This window comes from Rhamphochromis sp. 'chilingali', assembly GCF_963969265.1.
Source record: "Rhamphochromis sp. 'chilingali' genome assembly, chromosome: 4".
In the NCBI taxonomy this organism is placed as follows: domain Eukaryota; kingdom Metazoa; phylum Chordata; class Actinopteri; order Cichliformes; family Cichlidae; genus Rhamphochromis; species Rhamphochromis sp. 'chilingali'.
Genome location: NC_137948.1, coordinates 17,328,478 through 17,346,618, shown reverse-complemented (window position 1 = coordinate 17,346,618; position 18,141 = coordinate 17,328,478). Strand labels below are relative to the sequence as shown.

General features: G+C 39.3%; 2 protein-coding genes across 8 annotated transcripts; one reads left to right on the top strand and one right to left on the bottom strand.

The window, feature by feature from the left end:
- Positions 1-479: 479 nt before the first annotated feature.
- pld6 (phospholipase D family, member 6) lies at positions 480-6,370 on the bottom strand. Of its 7 annotated transcripts, none has more exons than XM_080880788.1 (5): positions 5,796-5,884; positions 4,637-4,781; positions 3,960-4,131; positions 3,521-3,750; positions 480-1,396 (listed from the first exon to the last, which is right to left on the bottom strand). In XM_080880788.1, exons 2-5 carry the CDS (start codon positions 4,644-4,646, stop codon positions 1,161-1,163), a joined length of 648 nt encoding a protein of 215 aa, XP_080736914.1. In that variant the 5' UTR covers positions 4,647-4,781; positions 5,796-5,884; the 3' UTR covers positions 480-1,160. The 7 variants fall into 7 exon arrangements, with proteins under 7 accessions (XP_080736914.1, XP_080736913.1, XP_080736917.1 ...); XM_080880787.1 differs by having other exon boundaries at positions 4,637-4,747; positions 5,796-5,847; XM_080880791.1 differs by having other exon boundaries at positions 4,633-4,747; positions 5,796-5,844.
- LOC308395801 (transcription elongation factor 1 homolog) lies at positions 6,314-11,297 on the top strand. The gene is made up of 3 exons (XM_080880793.1): positions 6,314-6,444; positions 6,545-6,615; positions 9,907-11,297. The coding sequence occupies exons 1-3, from the start codon at positions 6,329-6,331 to the stop codon at positions 9,969-9,971; spliced, it is 252 nt and encodes an 83-aa protein (XP_080736919.1). The 5' UTR covers positions 6,314-6,328; the 3' UTR covers positions 9,972-11,297.
- Positions 11,298-18,141: the final 6,844 nt, after the last annotated feature.

Below are 18,141 nucleotides of genomic sequence, written 5' to 3'. Positions count from 1 at the left end.
AAAACTAGAAAAACAAATAAACAAAATTCCCAGGGCAGCTAAATAATGTGTTGACTTGTGCAACAGTTAGGCATCCAAATCTCATGAGCTCCCAGGTTTACTGGACACCGACACGGTAAATAAAATTGTCTGATTTTGTGGAGCTACCAGCTGTGGCGAACCCTTGTGTGAATAAAGGAAAAGTAGCTTTTTCTCTTACCATTTACAAAACTGCACTTCAAAATATAACCTTCTAAAACACTTCAAGTGTTAGGTCACACAAACCAGCTGTGGTCTTTATTTACATGCATCAGCCTGACTATGAGCAAGTAGTCATGCACACCAGGGCACATTAATCATGTCCCGACCCGATTATCTTCACTCGTTGGGAAATCTCAAGTGATATTACTGCTACAAAACGCTTCAGGTGAAATGAAATGAAGTGAATCATGTCAGAAAGGAAGAACCCTACACCTACAGGATCATTTTTACAACAAACAAAGACTTTTATTCAGGTTTTATTGGCGTTTGCCTGCAATAACAAACTATAATAAACAACTCTTATTTACGCTATAAACAAAGAACTGTATGTAGATTTGACAAAGGACATTAAACACAATCTATATTATAGATTTTCTCTTTACTTCCATGGAATGAACCACCTATTAATATTATTGTTTAAATGAGAAACGACGTCAGCTTGATAATCTAAGATCCTAAAAAAGCTAATTTTATTAATAACTTTTGTCAACCTGTGACAAAACCTATAAAAACAACACTGAATATATAAAGTAGAATAACAAACGAAAAACAAGTATTCAGATCCTAAAACAGAGGAATACACACAAAGAAAAAACATTGTAGAACCTAAACGCGTTAATGTTGCAGGGTTGTGAAAAGCAGTGGAACAACAGCAGGCCAGTCAAGCAGTTAGCACCTCAAAGGCTTTGTTTTCATCTAAAACCACAAAACCTTTAACTTCACACTTAGCCAGCTAAATCACATAACAGTGTTATGAGTCATAAGCATAAAAAAATCTAACTTTTAATACTTCTGTTATCTACACACAGTAATGCTGTTACATTAACATGAATGAAGTCTCTCGAAACCTAAACATAGCCTCTGGAAAAAAAAGAAAAGGCCACTTTTTTTTTTGAATCCTCACTCAGTATTCATCATAGCTAATCAGTCACTGAACTGAGGTACTGGGCCGAATCATTGAGCCCCCATAGCCTGCAGAACTCCTTGACGAAAGGCTGAACCAGGTCGGGCTCCTCGGTGATGATGATGTTCTCCATGTTGCTCTGCACTGCTGTCAGCGTCCAGTTGAGGGAGCCGGTGATGAGCGTGCGGCCATCCACCACTGCAAACTTGTGATGCATGTGGACGGCGCTCACATCGCACCGCACGCAGATCCCTAGGGAGCAGAGGGTGGATAGGCAGGAGGAAGGAAGGGAAACTCTTTAATGCCTTACAGTATACAGCGCTTGTTTCCCTTCATCTACTTACTGTGAAATTCTGCACAAAAATTCAATGCGCCTCAAAAGGGAAAATGGTGGTTTTTAAAAGTACAGTATGTATGTAACGATCTCTTTAGTGCTACACCTTTAAAGATTGAAAGACTGTTACATATGTGTTTCTAAATGGATGGTGTGGAAAACTGAGGACCCAGAGGACCTGTAAAATACAAAGGTATTGTAAGCAGACGAAATGTAACCGCATTAAAACCTGCGCGCTTTGACCACATATAGGATTACCTAACACCACATCAGCCTCTCATGAAATATTTAGGACACTCACTACTTATTTCCATTATGGTTACCTTTTCTTGGAATATAAAAAAATATATATATAACATGCAAAGACTGTATATCTGTATATTTTTTGTAAATGTGACTGTTATGTGCATCTGAAAGTCTAACATTAACTCATATGCACTGCAACACAGTGAACTTGTGGGTTTTAAACAGGCAATATAAAGTAAAAAATGTAAAACATTCTGATCTAAACTACAGCACTGAGACCGAGTTTTTTTAATGCATTAAGTGTTTCTCTGTTCTTCAGTTGTTTTGTACAGAAATGATCATAAGGAGGATGTTGGATCTCAGTATGCATTACCCGGCAGACTGCTAATTTTTAGATTGGCCTGCAGATTACTCTCACAGATTAGTCATGCAAATCTTCTCTTGAATTTGGCAAGTGCATGCCTCTTAAAAAAACCCACATTACCAGAAATGGCTTTTTAGCAAACCGAAGAAAGACAAGATCTTTTTCAGAATCTGTTTTATCATCCTTGTTAAAATGTTTAACAAATGAACTCTTGACTATCTTAAGTGATGATAACCTTTACCCCTGTGCTTTATTTATGTACAGCGGTTCAAGAAGCTCCACAAGATAATGATGAAATATAATAAGAAGAAAAGAGACGTTGACTGTTCTTTGTGCCAAAGTGGTTTTCGTGTGATTTGCAGTCAATACACACATGCACACAAAAACACACACACTTTCTCTCTGAAGAGACACACTTTGCTGTCTGGCTGCCAGTTTTGCACTTACTTAATTCTTACTTAAAGCTTCTGTCTTGCAAAAAAAATAAAAATAAATAAAAAGGGTTACATTGTATTAAAGTTGAGTGTCTCATTAAAGAACCACAAAGATCTCCAGTGCCCTGCAGTTGGAAAATAAAATACACTGGTGAAGATGGTGTCATTTTCACCGGTGGATGTACAGCTAATATAATAGTTCAAAGAGTATGAGCGAGAGTGCATAAGGGACAGAAACAGAAGAAAAGGGACAGACTCAATCAAATATAGGTGTGATATATAGTTAGTTAGCTAAGTGCAAAAAGCTGCAAAGACGGCTCAGACTTATTAGGGCAGACAAATCAAAAATGGAAAGGTTTTGCTGATTGGTTTTTGGAAATAATTGTGTGTGTGGGTGTGTGTGGGTGTGTGTGGGGGGGGGGTTCTAGCTTACTGACGACAGGACCCAAAGTTCAGCAGTAAAAGGGATATTGTTGATATATGTTTCCAGAGGCTGATATATGGTTGGAGTAATCTATTAAATGCAGAGAGGGCTGCAGAGAAAGTGAGACAGCATGAGTCAGACACGTGACACAAAATCTTTCAGAGAATGATTAGTCTGACTCATAGGAGGGCTTGTAGCGGCAACCTCCATTCACACAGACAGCTCCTTTTATCTCTCTCTAATCACAACTAAGGAACCCAGTGATAGTAACAATGACACTTAAAGTCAAAGAACATAAACTGAGCAGCATTTCTTGAGCAGGACCTGAGTCATCCTTCTCGTATCTATAATAATGATCTCAGAGGTTAGTGTGACTGTTTTTTTTAACCAATAACACCACCCAAAGGACTACATACAGTATGTCTCAGTGGCCTGTGTGAGATTTATGAGACACTTTGCAACAATAGCACCCTGAGTCACACACTGACTCAAGTTACAATATATATGTATGCTTCCAAAACATTTCATATATATATATATATATATATATATATAAAAAAATCTCCTCCCTTACCGGCTTTGCGGAGGACGCCGATCTGGGAGCCACTGATGGCCGAGTAGACCTTGTCAGTGAGGACTCGGATGGTTACGCCCCTGCTATGCAGCAGTAGTACAGCCCTACTCAGATCCATGTTGGAAAAAGAAAAAAGACACAAGTCCAGAGAAGAGCAAGCAGACAGGATGTAGCGGAGAAGACGAGAGAAAGAGGTGTCTACACCATGAGGCAATGAGCAGACATGGGAGCTGGAAGAGCAGAAAACAAAAGATCACCTGTCATAATTCATGACCACTTAAGTAAAGTTTAGCTTTCAGGGTTCATTTCATGTGAAAAAAATACTTAAGTAGATGAAAAATGATTTTAAAAAGAGGTGAAGTTAATAGACATTGTAACATCTTTGGCAGCGATATAGGAAAACAATAATTACTTCAAGTTTCACTGATGTTCCACTTACTGAGGTAACGTGGGAGAGAAGATGTGCTCCACACAAGCCACCTCTGAGGGGAAGAAGAGGACCTTATTGGTGATTCTTTCAGATCGGCGACGACTGAAGAGCCAAAAGAGCAGCTCCAGACTGAGGGAGAGGGCCACCACTCCCAGGCTGACCACCTTTACTGTCCACATTGCTACCATGTAAAGAAAATAACTTTAAGAATCAAATGTGTAGCATAATGAAAACATCCTTGTCCTCATGCATGATCATAACGTGTTTTAATGTAGATTCTTTAACAGATAGAAAACAGAAAACAAGCTGAATTGTGGAGGACTCCAGCTTATCAGTTCTGAGGATTCACGCCCTTATAAACAACCTTTTCTTATTTTCTCGTCTCACCCTTCATTAGATCAGTAGTGCAATGTTTGTAGCTCCACAATGTTTTTTTTGTTTTTTTTAAATACAGAACATCTTCAACTCTGTAGGAAACCTCTATGAACGCTGTTAAAATAACGCACCACAAATCATACATTTAACACATGTAGCTTGAACACAAAGGCTTGTTCATATTTGCCAAAGAGATCTTGATTATCTCAAAGACTTTTGGGAAAATGTTCTGTATGAGACAACAGTTTGGGTCCTGTTACATCTGATGTAAATATAACACAGCAGTTCATTAAAAATAACATCATACCTACAGTCAAACATGGTGGTGGTAGAGTGGTGGTTTGAGTTGCTTTGGTGCTTCAGGATTTAGATGACTTGCAGTAATTGATTGAACCATTAATTCTCCTCTTTACCAGAAAATCCTGAAGAAGAATGAACTGGCCATCAGTTCATGCCCTGAAGTTCAATTGCAATTAGGTTATGCAGGAAGACAATGATCTGAAACATATCAGCAAGTCAACCCCCAAAGTCCAGATTTAAAGGAAATCGAGAGGCTTTGACATGACCTTAGACTGTTTATGCTTTAAAACCCTTCAGTTTGGCTGAATTTAGAGCTGGCCAAAATTCCTCTACAGTAAAGTTAAAGTCTCACTGCCAGTTATCTCAAACGCCTCATTGCATTTCTTTGCCTTGTACTTGTGACATGTGCAATGACAATAAAGTTGAATTCTAATTCTAATTCTGATGCCAAGGGTGAAAAAAACAGTTATTAGACTTTGGGGCAATTGCTCTTTTCACACAGGGCCAGGTGGGGTTTAGATAACTACCCACTTTAATAAATTAAATTATAATTTAAAAATGTTATTTTACTATATGCTCTATTGGTTTTATTTGAAAATAAATGATGTACAATATTAACATAAATGTTGCCATTATGATACTTTATATCAGAGTTAGCATAAAGCTAATTTTCACCTCCAGTCACGTGCTAGGTTACATTACAAATAATTATAACAACAATAAAACAAACAATATCTCATAAAGGGTCATTCACAAAACACACACCCACATGCCCATGAGCGCCAAATAAGAAACAACAGGAATTATCTCAGCCTGATTAGAGTACTGCAGTTCTTTTATACTCTTACTCTGGTTATCTTTGTCTAAGAAGTTTAAAAATGATCTGAAACATGTAAGTGTGACAAATATGCCAAACAAACTGTTGTTCACTGCACTTTGTTTTCGGCTTTAACCAGTAGAACGCAAATTAGCTCCCTGAATCGGTTAACCAAGCTGAACTGAGCGAATCAAACCAGCATCTTAACAGTGTTGAGCTACTGTTGCTGACTAGAAATCGAAGCACATTTGACCAATGTTAGCCTTGCGAGATGTGGAGCATGTCAAAACAGCAAAACTGAGGTTTTTATTTTATTTTATATTATTTTATTTCTTTAGAAAACAAAGGCAAACCTGAACAAGCTTCTGTCGCCACCACGTGGGAATAGGCAGCGCCAAGATCTTTGTCGTCACTATCAGGCAGTTAACAGACACGTCAGCTAGCCAATAGCAGGCCACGACGCTCACACTCTTCTCCAATTACGTAACGCGAAGAGTTACGGGTGCTGGAGCCAACGGAAGCCGTTTCCGCAAAACGGTAGCGTGTGTTTTCAACAAGAAAAGGTAAACTATCAATACATAACGTTTACCGGTCATTGTGTGTTTAATATGTGGGGATAGTTGAGGTATAATGAAATAGAATATAGCATTAAGTATTTTTTTCTATCGCGAGACGATTTGTATTGCACGAGAGAGCAACAACAAACATGCTAACGTTAGCCTGTTAACAACAGTGTGGGGCACCAGCAGCAACTAGCAGCTGGTGTTGTTCTTTTAGCAAGTATTCTCACATATATATGGTGCTGTTGGTCCAGTGTACGTGCCGTCTTTGTTGAAGCAGTGTGATTTTTGTTTCTTTCACTCAGACTCGATTCCCTTTGTGTAAAATGGGTCGTCGCAAATCCAAAAGAAAGCCTCCTCCAAAGAAGAAGATGACGGGGGATCTGGAAACTCAGTTCACATGTCCTTTCTGCAACCACGAGAAGTCATGTGATGTCAAAATGTATAGTGCCCACCTAAACACACCTGGTCTATGGTTCGTAGGTAGATTTCTTAGGTGATTGGTGGTCTCTGACGCTTCTTCTCGCTTTGTCTTTCAACAGGGAGAGAAGCAGAAACACTGGGATAATATCATGTACAGTCTGCTTGGAGGAGTTCCAGACCCCCATTACCTGTATCCTTATTTAGGTGGCAGCTCTCTTTCTCATATAGCAGCAAAGCAAATATAAGGCAGAGCAGTTTCTTGTTATTTTATTATCTTTGCACATTAAAATTAATTTTTTATATGAGGAAAAGTAGTTTGACAAAATAAAATATTAGCTCATACATTATTCAGGGGTTAAAGAAGTTCATAGGGATGTACTATAAAACCAGTTTAATGGCTTGTTGAGCTATGTTGCGCTTAAAGTCAGCGTTTTCTTTGTCACAAAAGTGATCTCGTTTTACCTTGATAAAAACCTATGCTGAACACACAACCTGGTTGAGAGTAGGTTATCTTTAGAGTTTTGGTGTAAAATTCAATTATTCTTAAAATTGATTTATTTTTCTGCAGGAAATCTACGTCCTAGCTTACGTTGTAACCAGAAACTCATTTTATCCCTGCACTGCAACCATGCACCCCGTCAAAGTAATCGTGGTATGCGTTGATCCGACATTTAGTTGCATTTCTCTGGAGGTGCACATCAAGTTACCTAGAAGGTTGTGGCTTAGTGTTAAAAAGGCACTGAGGCTCAAGCGGTTATTATGTAATTAACTTAATTTAAAGTGTTTGTTTTACCGCTCTGTGCGATTAATCCCAAGATTTGCCGCAGGAATAATCTCCTGACCTTTTCTTTTGTACCGGTCTTGTTCTTTACTATTATATGTTTTATGTTCTTGGTGGATTTTTAGACAGCATTGTATTGTCATTATCTGATAACATCTGTGAAGTGTAGGTGGCACTCACAGGTATCATTTCACGTGGAAGAAAATCCACATGATTTTATGTGAGCGCCCACAGAGCCTGAAGCAGAACACTCTTAATGGAGAAAGTTTATAACGTGCATCACAACAGTGGTTATCTAGGGTTATAGGTAGGGCTGAACGATTATGGAAAATAATCTAATTGCGATTTTTTTGCCCCAATATTGCGATTGCGATGCGATATGCGATTATTTTTTAAGGTCTTTGTCTTCTGTATTATTAAACAAAGACAAGCAATACATCATATAGTATGGCCAATACTATATTACATTAATTTTAAACTGTTCTTTCCTGGAAGACAGACCTCTGTTATGATGACATGAGGTGATGCATGAATTGATGACTGACATTTTTATTTAACTTCTTCAATCACAACAGTATATTTGAACATACACAATAGTTTATTTTTAGCTTACAAACATCTGAGCATAAAGTGCTGGCAAGGAACCCTGGTGTAAACATTAAAATGAAAGTCAGTACAATGTGCAGATTGCAGAAATATACATAAAAAAAATCTGTGGCTTTACCACACTCAGTTTTTCGACATCTGTGAACTACTAGACAGTCATTCAATTAAAAAATAATATTAAATAAATAAAACTAATAAATAAAAAATACACACATCTTACTGATCTCTGCAGTCAGTAACATTACACATAAAGTGCAAACATAATAGCAATTGTATAAACACACACACAAACACGCCTTTAAAGTTTAAAGGCGTGAAATTGGACGGTCTAGCCTTCTGATTAGCGTCACCGCTGTCTCGGTGGAGTTTAATAAACTCGGCCGTCTGCTTCTTGCTATCTAAAATATAACCAGACACTGGTGTAAATTCTCGACTGTCTCATACTTCTGTTTAATAAGTTTTCTGTTTGACGTTTAGTCAGCTGTGTGAAAACCAAGGAGGAACCCACCCGGGGGATTAATAAAGTTTTATTTTATTTAATCTAATAACTTTAATCTCAGCCAAACCGATTTACTCACGAACAAACAAAACACTGAAAAAAGCCCAACAATAACATTTTTAGGTTGTCTAAGTGACTTATATATTACGTTTAACCCGAGCAGCGAAACTCCGCGATGATCTGAAAATGATGTGCCGGGAGTTGTGCCGTTCTCGGCCGCATCAGTAACCCTCGAGCTCCCGGCTAGCTGTCGAGCTGGTGGGTAGCAGACGCCTCTGAAAACGTCGAAGCACTTTTGCAAATATGGGATATCTTGATAAACCGAGCAGATATTTGATGTTTACACAACTACTTTCTCGCCTGAAAATATGTTAAAAGTTTATTTTGTGACCCAGAAAGATTAGTATGAGTAATTTTAAAACTTAGTAGCGGTCGCCATTGCTGGAAACTGGAGTTTGGCTGGGCCGCGCTATGAATTCTGGGATATGGTAGTAATTTGGACAGCCTTCGGCGCGTCGCTGTGACGTAATCGGTCTACAAATGCGGCCTCAGGAGGATGCAGCCCATGAATTTGGACATGTCCAGAGTATAATCGCAGCCTTTGCGGTTAGAAAATTGCACTTGATCATGTCGCGATATTATCGCAAATGCGATATATCGTTCAGCCCTAGTTATAGGCTTTGACAAGCACATTAAAGCAAAGAAACTCTGGCTGTATTGAGCTTAATTCGTTGTATACTGCCTCTTTGAATAATATAGAGTGGCATTAGGCTAAAACCTTGGTCATACATATGCAGGTGGTCAGGTTGTTGGTCATTTCTTTCTTTCTTTCTTTGTGAGGCCCTATATGTTTTACTAATAGCTCGTCTTAGGAAACCTGCCTTAAATGTCAACATCAGCATTTGCCTTCATTGCCTCACCACATCACTGAAATGAGACAGTGTCTCTTTCATATACCGTGCATATGACCATAGCTTCTAACTTATCTCAGGTTGACTATGTAGTAAGTCCACCTAAAAACTAACTGGTGCATAACTAAATCAGTATTTGTTTTGGGAAAAAATAATACCGTTATCTTGTTTTCACTTGGCCACAGTAACCACATAGATTAAATCAGATATCTTGAGAGCTTAATTGTAGGTCATATGAGCAATTTAATGATATCAAATGACTGAAATACTTGGTTGTTGACAGCTGGGAGACAAGGTTAAATTATCAGGAAAAAAGAGGTGGTAGGCTGACTTTAAATAAAGGTTATATAATCAAACTATATTGTTATACTTTAAACGACAGCAGGTCACGTCATTTTTCCATCTCCGTGTAGTCTGAGACCAATATGAGGAACTGTTTAATTTTATCAGAGTAATAAAAATGTTGTGGTACAAGCTTAGAAAGGCAGGAGACCTTTGGAAAATGTTAATTCGTTTATTTTACTTCCAATAAATAACCTGGCTTCAGAATGCGATTTGCTCAAACACATTGTAATAACTGGAACTTTGTATTGATTTTTAAAGTTCACCTCATTCTCTGTCTGTGGATGTTTTTATTTTTAAGCAACAGCATCGTTTTTTTATCCTTAATCCATTCTTCCTCAGATCTGTCAGAGCCAGTTGATGTGTATAGTGATTGGATAGACGCCTGTGAAGCAGCCAATCAATAGAACTCATGAAAATGGTTAGAAACAGAGCGCAATTAAGTTCTACCCACACTGAAGAGGAAAACCTTTTTTTTCTTTTTCTTTTTGCATTGCTTGATGCATGCTTGTCATATGTTCCTGTTCACAAAAAGCTGTCAATTGCCCAATGGCCGCTTTGCAGGTTCTTGAACTCTTTATAAGCTGCCAAACAAAAAAACTGAGCTTGAATCAGCAGCAGAAATGGGAGAAAATGTGCAACTACTGATAAATAAAATATCCAAATGTCAAATTTGTGGGTACTCTGTTGCCGACACATACCTAGCATTAACTTTCTAACAGCTAACTAGACATGGATGCTACAATAATTAAACTGATAGTAAAATCTAATCTATTTTAGCTAGCTACAGACATTTTGTTGCACATTGTGAGGCCGGCTGTTTTCCTTCTAGCAGGCCTGATTTCAGAGTATGACATGTTGCGCTTTGTCTCTACACCTGTCAGAAAGGTGGTGAAGAGTTCTCCCCTTTCTGTTTAAGGTTTCAGCTCACAACTCTAGTTTTGACTCTTGAGATTTATTACATAATTTGTTCTGTGCAGTGTACCCTGATTTATCTTTACACATTTAGCAGAGCTGTCTGTTTTAAAAATACAGCTTCTTTTTTGGGTGGGTGGTTGGTTGGGGGACCTTATTGGTGATCATCTAGGTCCATTCTTTTAAAATAAAGTATTTTGCATTGAAAAAATGCTTCCAGGTATTTAGTTTCTAACTGCTAGAGATATCTAAGAGATACAAAGATTATGCAAGCGAACATATTCACATCTTAGCATTTGAATATTTTAATATGAATATTTGTATCATGAAAGAAACTATGAATATGGTATTTTAAAATGGACAACTCTTGAGTATTATTCCTACAGTTTTTCAAAGTCTGACACAAGCAACTCGATCTAGTTGAAGAGTAAAAATTGTCTTGTTTTTTTAATGATTTATACAGTCTTGGTACAAGGAATCCTGAGCCGGATGTTTGTTCAGTCCAACTGCAGTGCTGGAAAATGTCACTGAAATAGCTAATCATGAGCTTTGTGTGTATGTGTGTGTGTGTGTGTGTGTAATCTATAATGATTACTCAGATTTAAGTATGATGTTACAGATTCTGGTCATAATGCAGTCACTCAGACATCTGTGTCACAGCATTAGGTCATTCCACTCTAGAGAGGAACAAGATGTTCAAGATTCATGCTGAGCTGCTGAGTTCATGAGTTTTGAAATGTTTTTAATCCATTCAGTTTCTGTTTCTGATGTCTTTAGGTTATATGTTCATGAAATAAAATAATTTTAAGATGCACAAATGTTCTTTTAATGGGCATGTATATGCAGTAATGTGCAGTATTTCGATGCCTTGAAGTCAGTAGTTTATGCTCTATGACACTCTCCTACTCAGCCATCTGTTTTGGGTATCATGAATCAGAGCTGTTTTGTTTAATGTTTACTTAATGGATATGTTTGATTTTGATCCTGTGGTAGAGACTTAAGGGTAACCCCATCATTATTACATTTTTTATTACGCTCCACAAATCTGATGAAAATTCCAAATCCAAGCAGTATGTTATGTTTTCTGACTTACCTGTCCTGTTGATCTCACGTCTGCCGTTTAATGGGAAGAAGCAGTTTCGTTTTGCAGAAATACTCTGTAAATTATAGAAACAGCATGCTACTGTAGCTTAGTAAATATTACAAAAACAAATTCTTGGATTTTCACCCACATGTTCATAAACACATGGGGTGCTAATAAGTATTTATGGAAGCAAGAATGTGTGTGTGTGTGGGCTTGCCTCCAAATACACCACATTGTCCAGATCTTAATGAGAAAAAACACACAACCCTGTTAAAGTCTGGCTTATTAATGTGATTATTTTTTTGTAACATTTTTACGGCAATCGGTGGCTCTACAAAGAGACAGATGACTTAATTAGTTTTTTACTAAGAATTGTTAAAGTAATTAGGCTTGCCACCTTATATATTTTATGTGATATTAAAATATTCCAACAGAATAACAGAAATGTAAAATGATAACCGACATGACTGTGTGTGTGTGTGTGTACAAGCACAATTAGAAGAGATTTGCTTCCTTGAAAGGTTGAATGATTGAAAGATGTTTCCCCACATTGTTAAAAAACATTAAACTTATTTACAAGGCCATCTTATAATTTCAAATTATTATCTTTGAAATAATTTGAAAGGCAGTATTAATTAAAAATGGTACAAAGACAACAGAATGATGAAAATTAAAATTTTTATTTTTTTTTGAATTGGACAGCAGCAACATGTTTTGTGTTTTGCACAGTTTCACAGTGGTCGTATACTCGCGTGTTTAATCCACACCGTACATACGGCATAACGGCAAACACTTGTATAAAGATGTAAATGCTGGAAAGGGCGTCGGCAACTTGCATATGCTACACCGTAGGCTTTACATAGAATCACTGCATAAATATTAATAACGCGCCAGTGCTCATGAGGTTAATTAGTAACATGAATGGTTACAATTAGCATCTCAGAAGCAAACATAGGGAGTTCACCACTGTCGCAGACTGCACAGGAGAAATCATTTTAGGATTTTTATAATTTATGGTACATGATATCATTAAGAGCATCCACAGAAAAGTGTATACACAATGGGCACCGCTAATTTTAGGAAACCATTATTAGAAAATATAGTTAATCACTCCACCCACAAATCGGGGTTAAAACTACCATGTGAAAAAAAAGGAGAAAAAAACATTTAAAAAATCATCTTGGATAAGAGGAGAGGGATGTGATCTGATTTGTGATTAGCATGCAATCCAAAGGGAAGGCGTTTCTGCGAATGACATCTGTTAAGGTGCCATTAATAGTGAGCAACATATGCTTCAATCCAGACAACATCTTTTCAGGGAAAGCCTTGTTTTATTTCAGCAAGACAATGCCAGACCACATTCAATATGTATTATAACTGCAATGCTGTGTGATAACAGAGTCCTGGTGCTAAAACTGCCGGCAGTCCAGAGCTGTCACCTACTATAAACATTTGGCACACTATGAAACAAAGAAAAATAAAAAGAAGCCTGTAACTGCTAAAATCTTAATGTAAGCAAGTAATGTAAAACACCCTGCTTTCAAAAATGGTCTCCTCGGTCCCAAATGTTTACAGAGAGGTGTTTAAAAAAATGCAACAGCAGCAAACAGCACCTTGTTGCAGCTTTTTTGAAAAGTGTTGGAACCATTATGATCGTCAAATAATTGCATTTCATTTTTAATTGGCCCTTTACACAACTTTACAGAGCCTTCATCAAACTGGGTTTGTATTGTACAGTATGCTTCGCGCTAAAAGCAAAACAGTTTTTTTTTTTGGCGTTTGTGCAGTTTTGATCCTTTGATATCTTTAAACACAGAGTCAAAAATACGATTTCTGATATATAGGAAATTCCGCACAGCACAATGAAACCCTCCCTCAGCTAACAAAAGGGTAGATGGAGAAAACCAAAACGCTGATTTAATCAATTACAGTAATTTAAATGTTCCAAAGAAAACGATGGCACCTATTTGGAATTAAACGTCTCTGTGTGCAGCTCCTTATCTACTGTCTTGTGGCATTTGTGACCGTGACGCATTTTAGGAGTCCAGTATCCATTCATCCCCACGGAGTGGAGGATGTAGCAGATCACAAATGAAAGAAGACACAGTGTAGCAAGGTTGTGCACCAGGCAGGGCTGAGTGATAATAGATGAGATGTGGAGTGCCTGCCTGGGCTCTCCACCCAGGAAGAGTGTGTCCATGCATGCGAGCACTGTACTGTGTATTGTGTTTGATGATGGACCCCAGCTGGAGAGGTATTGACGACGCCTTATGAAACATGCTGGAGGATGATTACAATGGAGAATGATTATCACTTAGTCTCTTCTCTGTCTCTGCACGTCCCCTCCCACTGCCTCCCCCTCTCTTCTATTTCTCGCTTCTTCTTTCTCCTCTCCCATTCAGCACGCGAGGTCAAGTGTCACTCCGTCTCCGTTGTCAAGGCTGCCAATCACCCACACAGTGAGTGCAAGGCAACTGTTGCCAAGGAAACAGCGATTTGGTTGCTAGGCACCTGGAGCTGTGCTCACAATAGTCATTTTGTTGCTTAGAAGCGCACACACAAATACACGCCAAACCGCAGAAATGGCTTTGCCCAATCAACAAGTTTATGCAACCACGGAGTGAAATTTGTATAAATTATAATTACACACTCTTAAGAGATTTGCTTACACAGTAGTAAGAAATCGTGTGAATGATAAGGGTGTAATTTATCACGGACATAACCAGATGCTAATGTATTGCTGAATTCGCAATGAAATGCTGATTTTCTAATTTATAATACTTAGCAATAATGCGAATGCCCCCAAAATGTAAAATGTTTTATTCGAACACAGCTGCTACCTGATTAATCAGCACGCCCAAACGTCCGGGAATTTTTCAAACCCACACCTCAGCTTGATCAATAAAGAACATAAACATCCATCATTCTGACTAAAAATAGTTAACCATAAAATCAGTCAATCCCTTATTTCCTCACTGGCACGCGGACCCAGTGAACCTACTAGCTGCACCGTGAGTCATATATGTGAGATCTATCTATATGCCTATTTTTGTGAGATCCCTCAATCCCCGATTTTCCTACCAGCATCTAGATTATGTGAACATTCAGGCACTTGAGCGTATGTGCGAATGTGGGTCTGGATCTCCATCGTGACAGCCAGTCAGCTGAGCTGAACGCTGAAATGTCAGCCATGGGTGCAAGCCTTGACATGTCCTCATGTGGTACTGTCTACTGTTGCTGCTACGGGCATCAAACACACATTTTTAGCAAGATTCGAAAATAGGAATGCAACAGTGGTTGCAAGTGCAGCGGTACGATGCTTATGCACAGTTATAATATAATATATTATCCCCTTGCCTGGGGGATGTGAAGTCCAGGAACACACGGCTAGTTTTTTTCTTTTAACTTGAAATTTCTGCTCAGCTTCAGGAAAATGTTCAGTGCAGAGTGTGAAGGTCTGTGAAAGACACCCATCAACTGATAAGATTATAGGATCACTTGTGTGCACGACTGAATGACAAGGATATGCAATCAAGAATTTGGAATTAACGTCTAAGTCTGAAGACTTTTGTGTTAAGCTCCCTGAACTAATGCCTGGGGGTTTAGCTTAGTGGCATGGTACAAGTCTTTCCCACCAGCACCTCTGCAGGGGAGGCTGAATCTAGCCAATGACACAAACTCATTTCCTCCACAGGTGTAAAGGGTTGACATGGTTGATAAAACTGCGATGATAAAACCCTTTCATTGGCTGGATTGGATTTGGGCTCCTGCTAGCCTCGATTGGATTCTATTTAAAAATAAAAACCCTTTCTGATTAAACAAAATAAGCCTTTGCCATAAAAAGTCACCTCTGGGCGCTTAATTAAAAATCACCAAATGCCTCAGTTTGACTATACATTTAAATGTGTCTGCCTGGGCTCTGAGCAATGTTCTGTTTATGGTCCAGTGCTGATGATAAAGCTTCCGCTCGACTACGCGTATTCTCAAGCAATAACATCCACATCTGTATTATCAACCCAAGAATACCCGTGGTCGAGACAGGAGCAGAAATGCCCACCTCCTCCCCTCTATTACTTTCTTTCTCCTCTCGACTGTGGAGCTCACTTTCCTTTTCTGTGTGCTTCCCTTCAGCTTCTGCACTCTGAATAAGATTGCAGTGTTGAAGTAGGTCTGTGTGGAGGCACATCTTTAAGGACAGCACCTGGGATAAAAGAGACAAAAGAGATCATTTTTCTTTTTCATTTTTTATCCTTGAATGACAAGGGAGCGGCATTGCTCTGAGGTTATAATACGCATTTAACACACGCAGTCACATCTCGAGCACACTGTTAGACTGATAGCCCGACTGTAAGCAACAGCAACGCATACATCCACACACAGACACGCAGGCAGCCTGCTATGCGTCTGTACCTGAGCTGCACCAAGTAAACAGATTACACTGCCAACAGCTAGTCCCTGTGCTCTCCCCAGTATCAAGCAACCATTTAGCCAAGCGCTGAGGGAGAGGGCAGGCTCACCAATTATCAAATAGGTGTCAGTATGTGTTACACTGCACTGAGGGGAGAGAGTGATTACCAAACAGATGTTTAGTCCTCACCTCCATCCTCCCCTCCTCACCCGCTGTCTTCCTTCATACTGTTTACGACTCCGTTTTACCATCTATTCCCTTCTTCCTTTGCTTTGTCTCCTCTCCCCTCAACTATTGTTGGACCACTTCCCTGGATACGTCCCCCATCTCCTCCCCACCTCAACACACACTCTCTTTCTCTCTTGCTTGGTCCGTCCCATGGAGAATAAGCTCTACTCTCCCCTATCCACACTTGCCAATTAGAGCCACAGTAGCTGTCAGTCAATAGCTGAGGAGGAGAGAATGAGGGAGAAGGAGATTTTATTGGGAAAAGAGGGGGTGGGAGTTGTCGGGGTTACATCAGCACCACAGACAGTTCCCCCCGGAAACAAACTAGTTTACAAACCTGACTTGATGCACTCTCTTTTCTTTTCTTTTTCTCCTCTCATCTCTCACTTTTCCACTTAACCTTTCCTCTCTAATCATTGTGATCCCTCTGCTGCCTTTCCCTCTCTTTGCCACGCATTTACCCTTTTATCCCTTTGTTATCCTCGGATCAGCTTGTTTATCCATTTTCACACACACACACGAACCAATCACCTATCAGAGGTGCACTTCAGGGAACCTGACACCCCTCAAAAGTTCCCATTTGCCACTGACAAAACCCCTCACCTCTCAGACTCTGGTGATAGTCTACTTCCTATCCTGCTGTCATTCTGCGAGAAGTGCCAAAACTAGCTAGGGCCATCACATCGACAAGATCTTGACGCCTCCCTCATTACCTATACTTCTCTAGTCTTCTCGCCTCATCTCTCCCCTTCGCATCTTGCCTCTTCCTCCATCCCAACTGTCCATGTCTGGGCTGCTGATGATGACAACTCAAGTGGACGTGTCTTCTGTTCTCACCAAGAGCTGTGAAGAGATGTACGTAGGTGTCAGAGATCTGGTGTAAAAATACACCCTGCTGCTGCCCTCTTCACTACTCAGGACCGGTCTGTGTCTGCTCGGTGTCACTGGAATGTCTTCATGTAATTTGAAGACATGCTTCAGTGTGGTTTTAGCCATGTATGCGGGGGTTAAGCTATGATAGCAAGACACTCACATATGGGTGTGCCTGTGGCAGCAGTTTTGAGTGTACAGACAGGCAGGCCTTTTTTTCTCGCCTCCTTTTTACGTTCACAATCATATGAACTTGCCCTGCATGCACATTTTATAATTCTAATAATTTCTGCATAGACTTGGTAAGAACTTCATTTCGCAGCAAACGACATCTGGCTCGCATTTATAAGAAAATCCATTTCCTGAATTGACTTGATTGAAATTGAACTGGCTCCAGCTGGAGGGCCTAATGAAAGAAAATCGGTCTGTGTTTCATATTTATGTCTGATGCAATAGACTTATCAATCATTTAATGTACCTGGTATTTCAGATAGGATGCAGAATCACAAGTGGCTGTGCCAGGGGCAAAGACAAGACAGTCTTGAGATGGAGACAGACTAAGCGGATGCTGAGCTGCTGCTTGCACATTACTGCTTAATTGCTTGGAACTAAAGGCACTGTTATGAGGATGTTTATGCTTATGCCTGCAACAGCAAATCTTTCCAGTCATTTTTTTTCTTTTTTGCTACACTGTGGGGTCTTATAGTCACCACACAGACAAAAACTAAACGACCCAGCGATGGCAATTGCAAAAAATTCAGCCTATAGTGCAGAATAAGAATCCAACCCATCAGCCTTGGGCCAAACTTTTAGTGACAAACTTAAAAGAGACACTTTGGTTTCTTTAATCTTAATGCATAGGCTCCAGTTGGCCTACTAGCCCAGATAACCAGACAACCACACACACCACTGTAAAAATTGCAGATAGCCAGCACCTGTCCCCTACGTGACAGGCTTGGATATTAAGCTTTCTTTGTTTGTAAATACATCCGCTTCTACTGACAAGGAGAACCCAGTTCAGAGTGGCAGGCGTGGATTGAATCCTTAACCCTTTGCAGGGAGCGTGAAAGAG

Coding starts and splice junctions, on each gene's coding strand:
- LOC308395801 (XM_080880793.1), top strand. CDS start 6,329: ATGGGTCGTCGCAAATCCAAAAGAAAGCCTCCTCCAAAGAAGAAGATG. Junction 6,445..6,544: donor AAGTCATGTGATGTCAAAAT/GTATAGTGCCCA, acceptor GTCTTTCAACAG/GGAGAGAAGCAGAAACACTG. Junction 6,616..9,906: donor GTTCCAGACCCCCATTACCT/GTATCCTTATTT, acceptor ATTCTTCCTCAG/ATCTGTCAGAGCCAGTTGAT.
- pld6 (XM_080880788.1), bottom strand. Junction 3,751..3,959: donor TTCTCTCCCACGTTACCTCA/GTAAGTGGAACA, acceptor CTGCTCTTCCAG/CTCCCATGTCTGCTCATTGC. Junction 1,397..3,520: donor CGGCGTCCTCCGCAAAGCCG/GTAAGGGAGGAG, acceptor TCTGCTCCCTAG/GGATCTGCGTGCGGTGCGAT.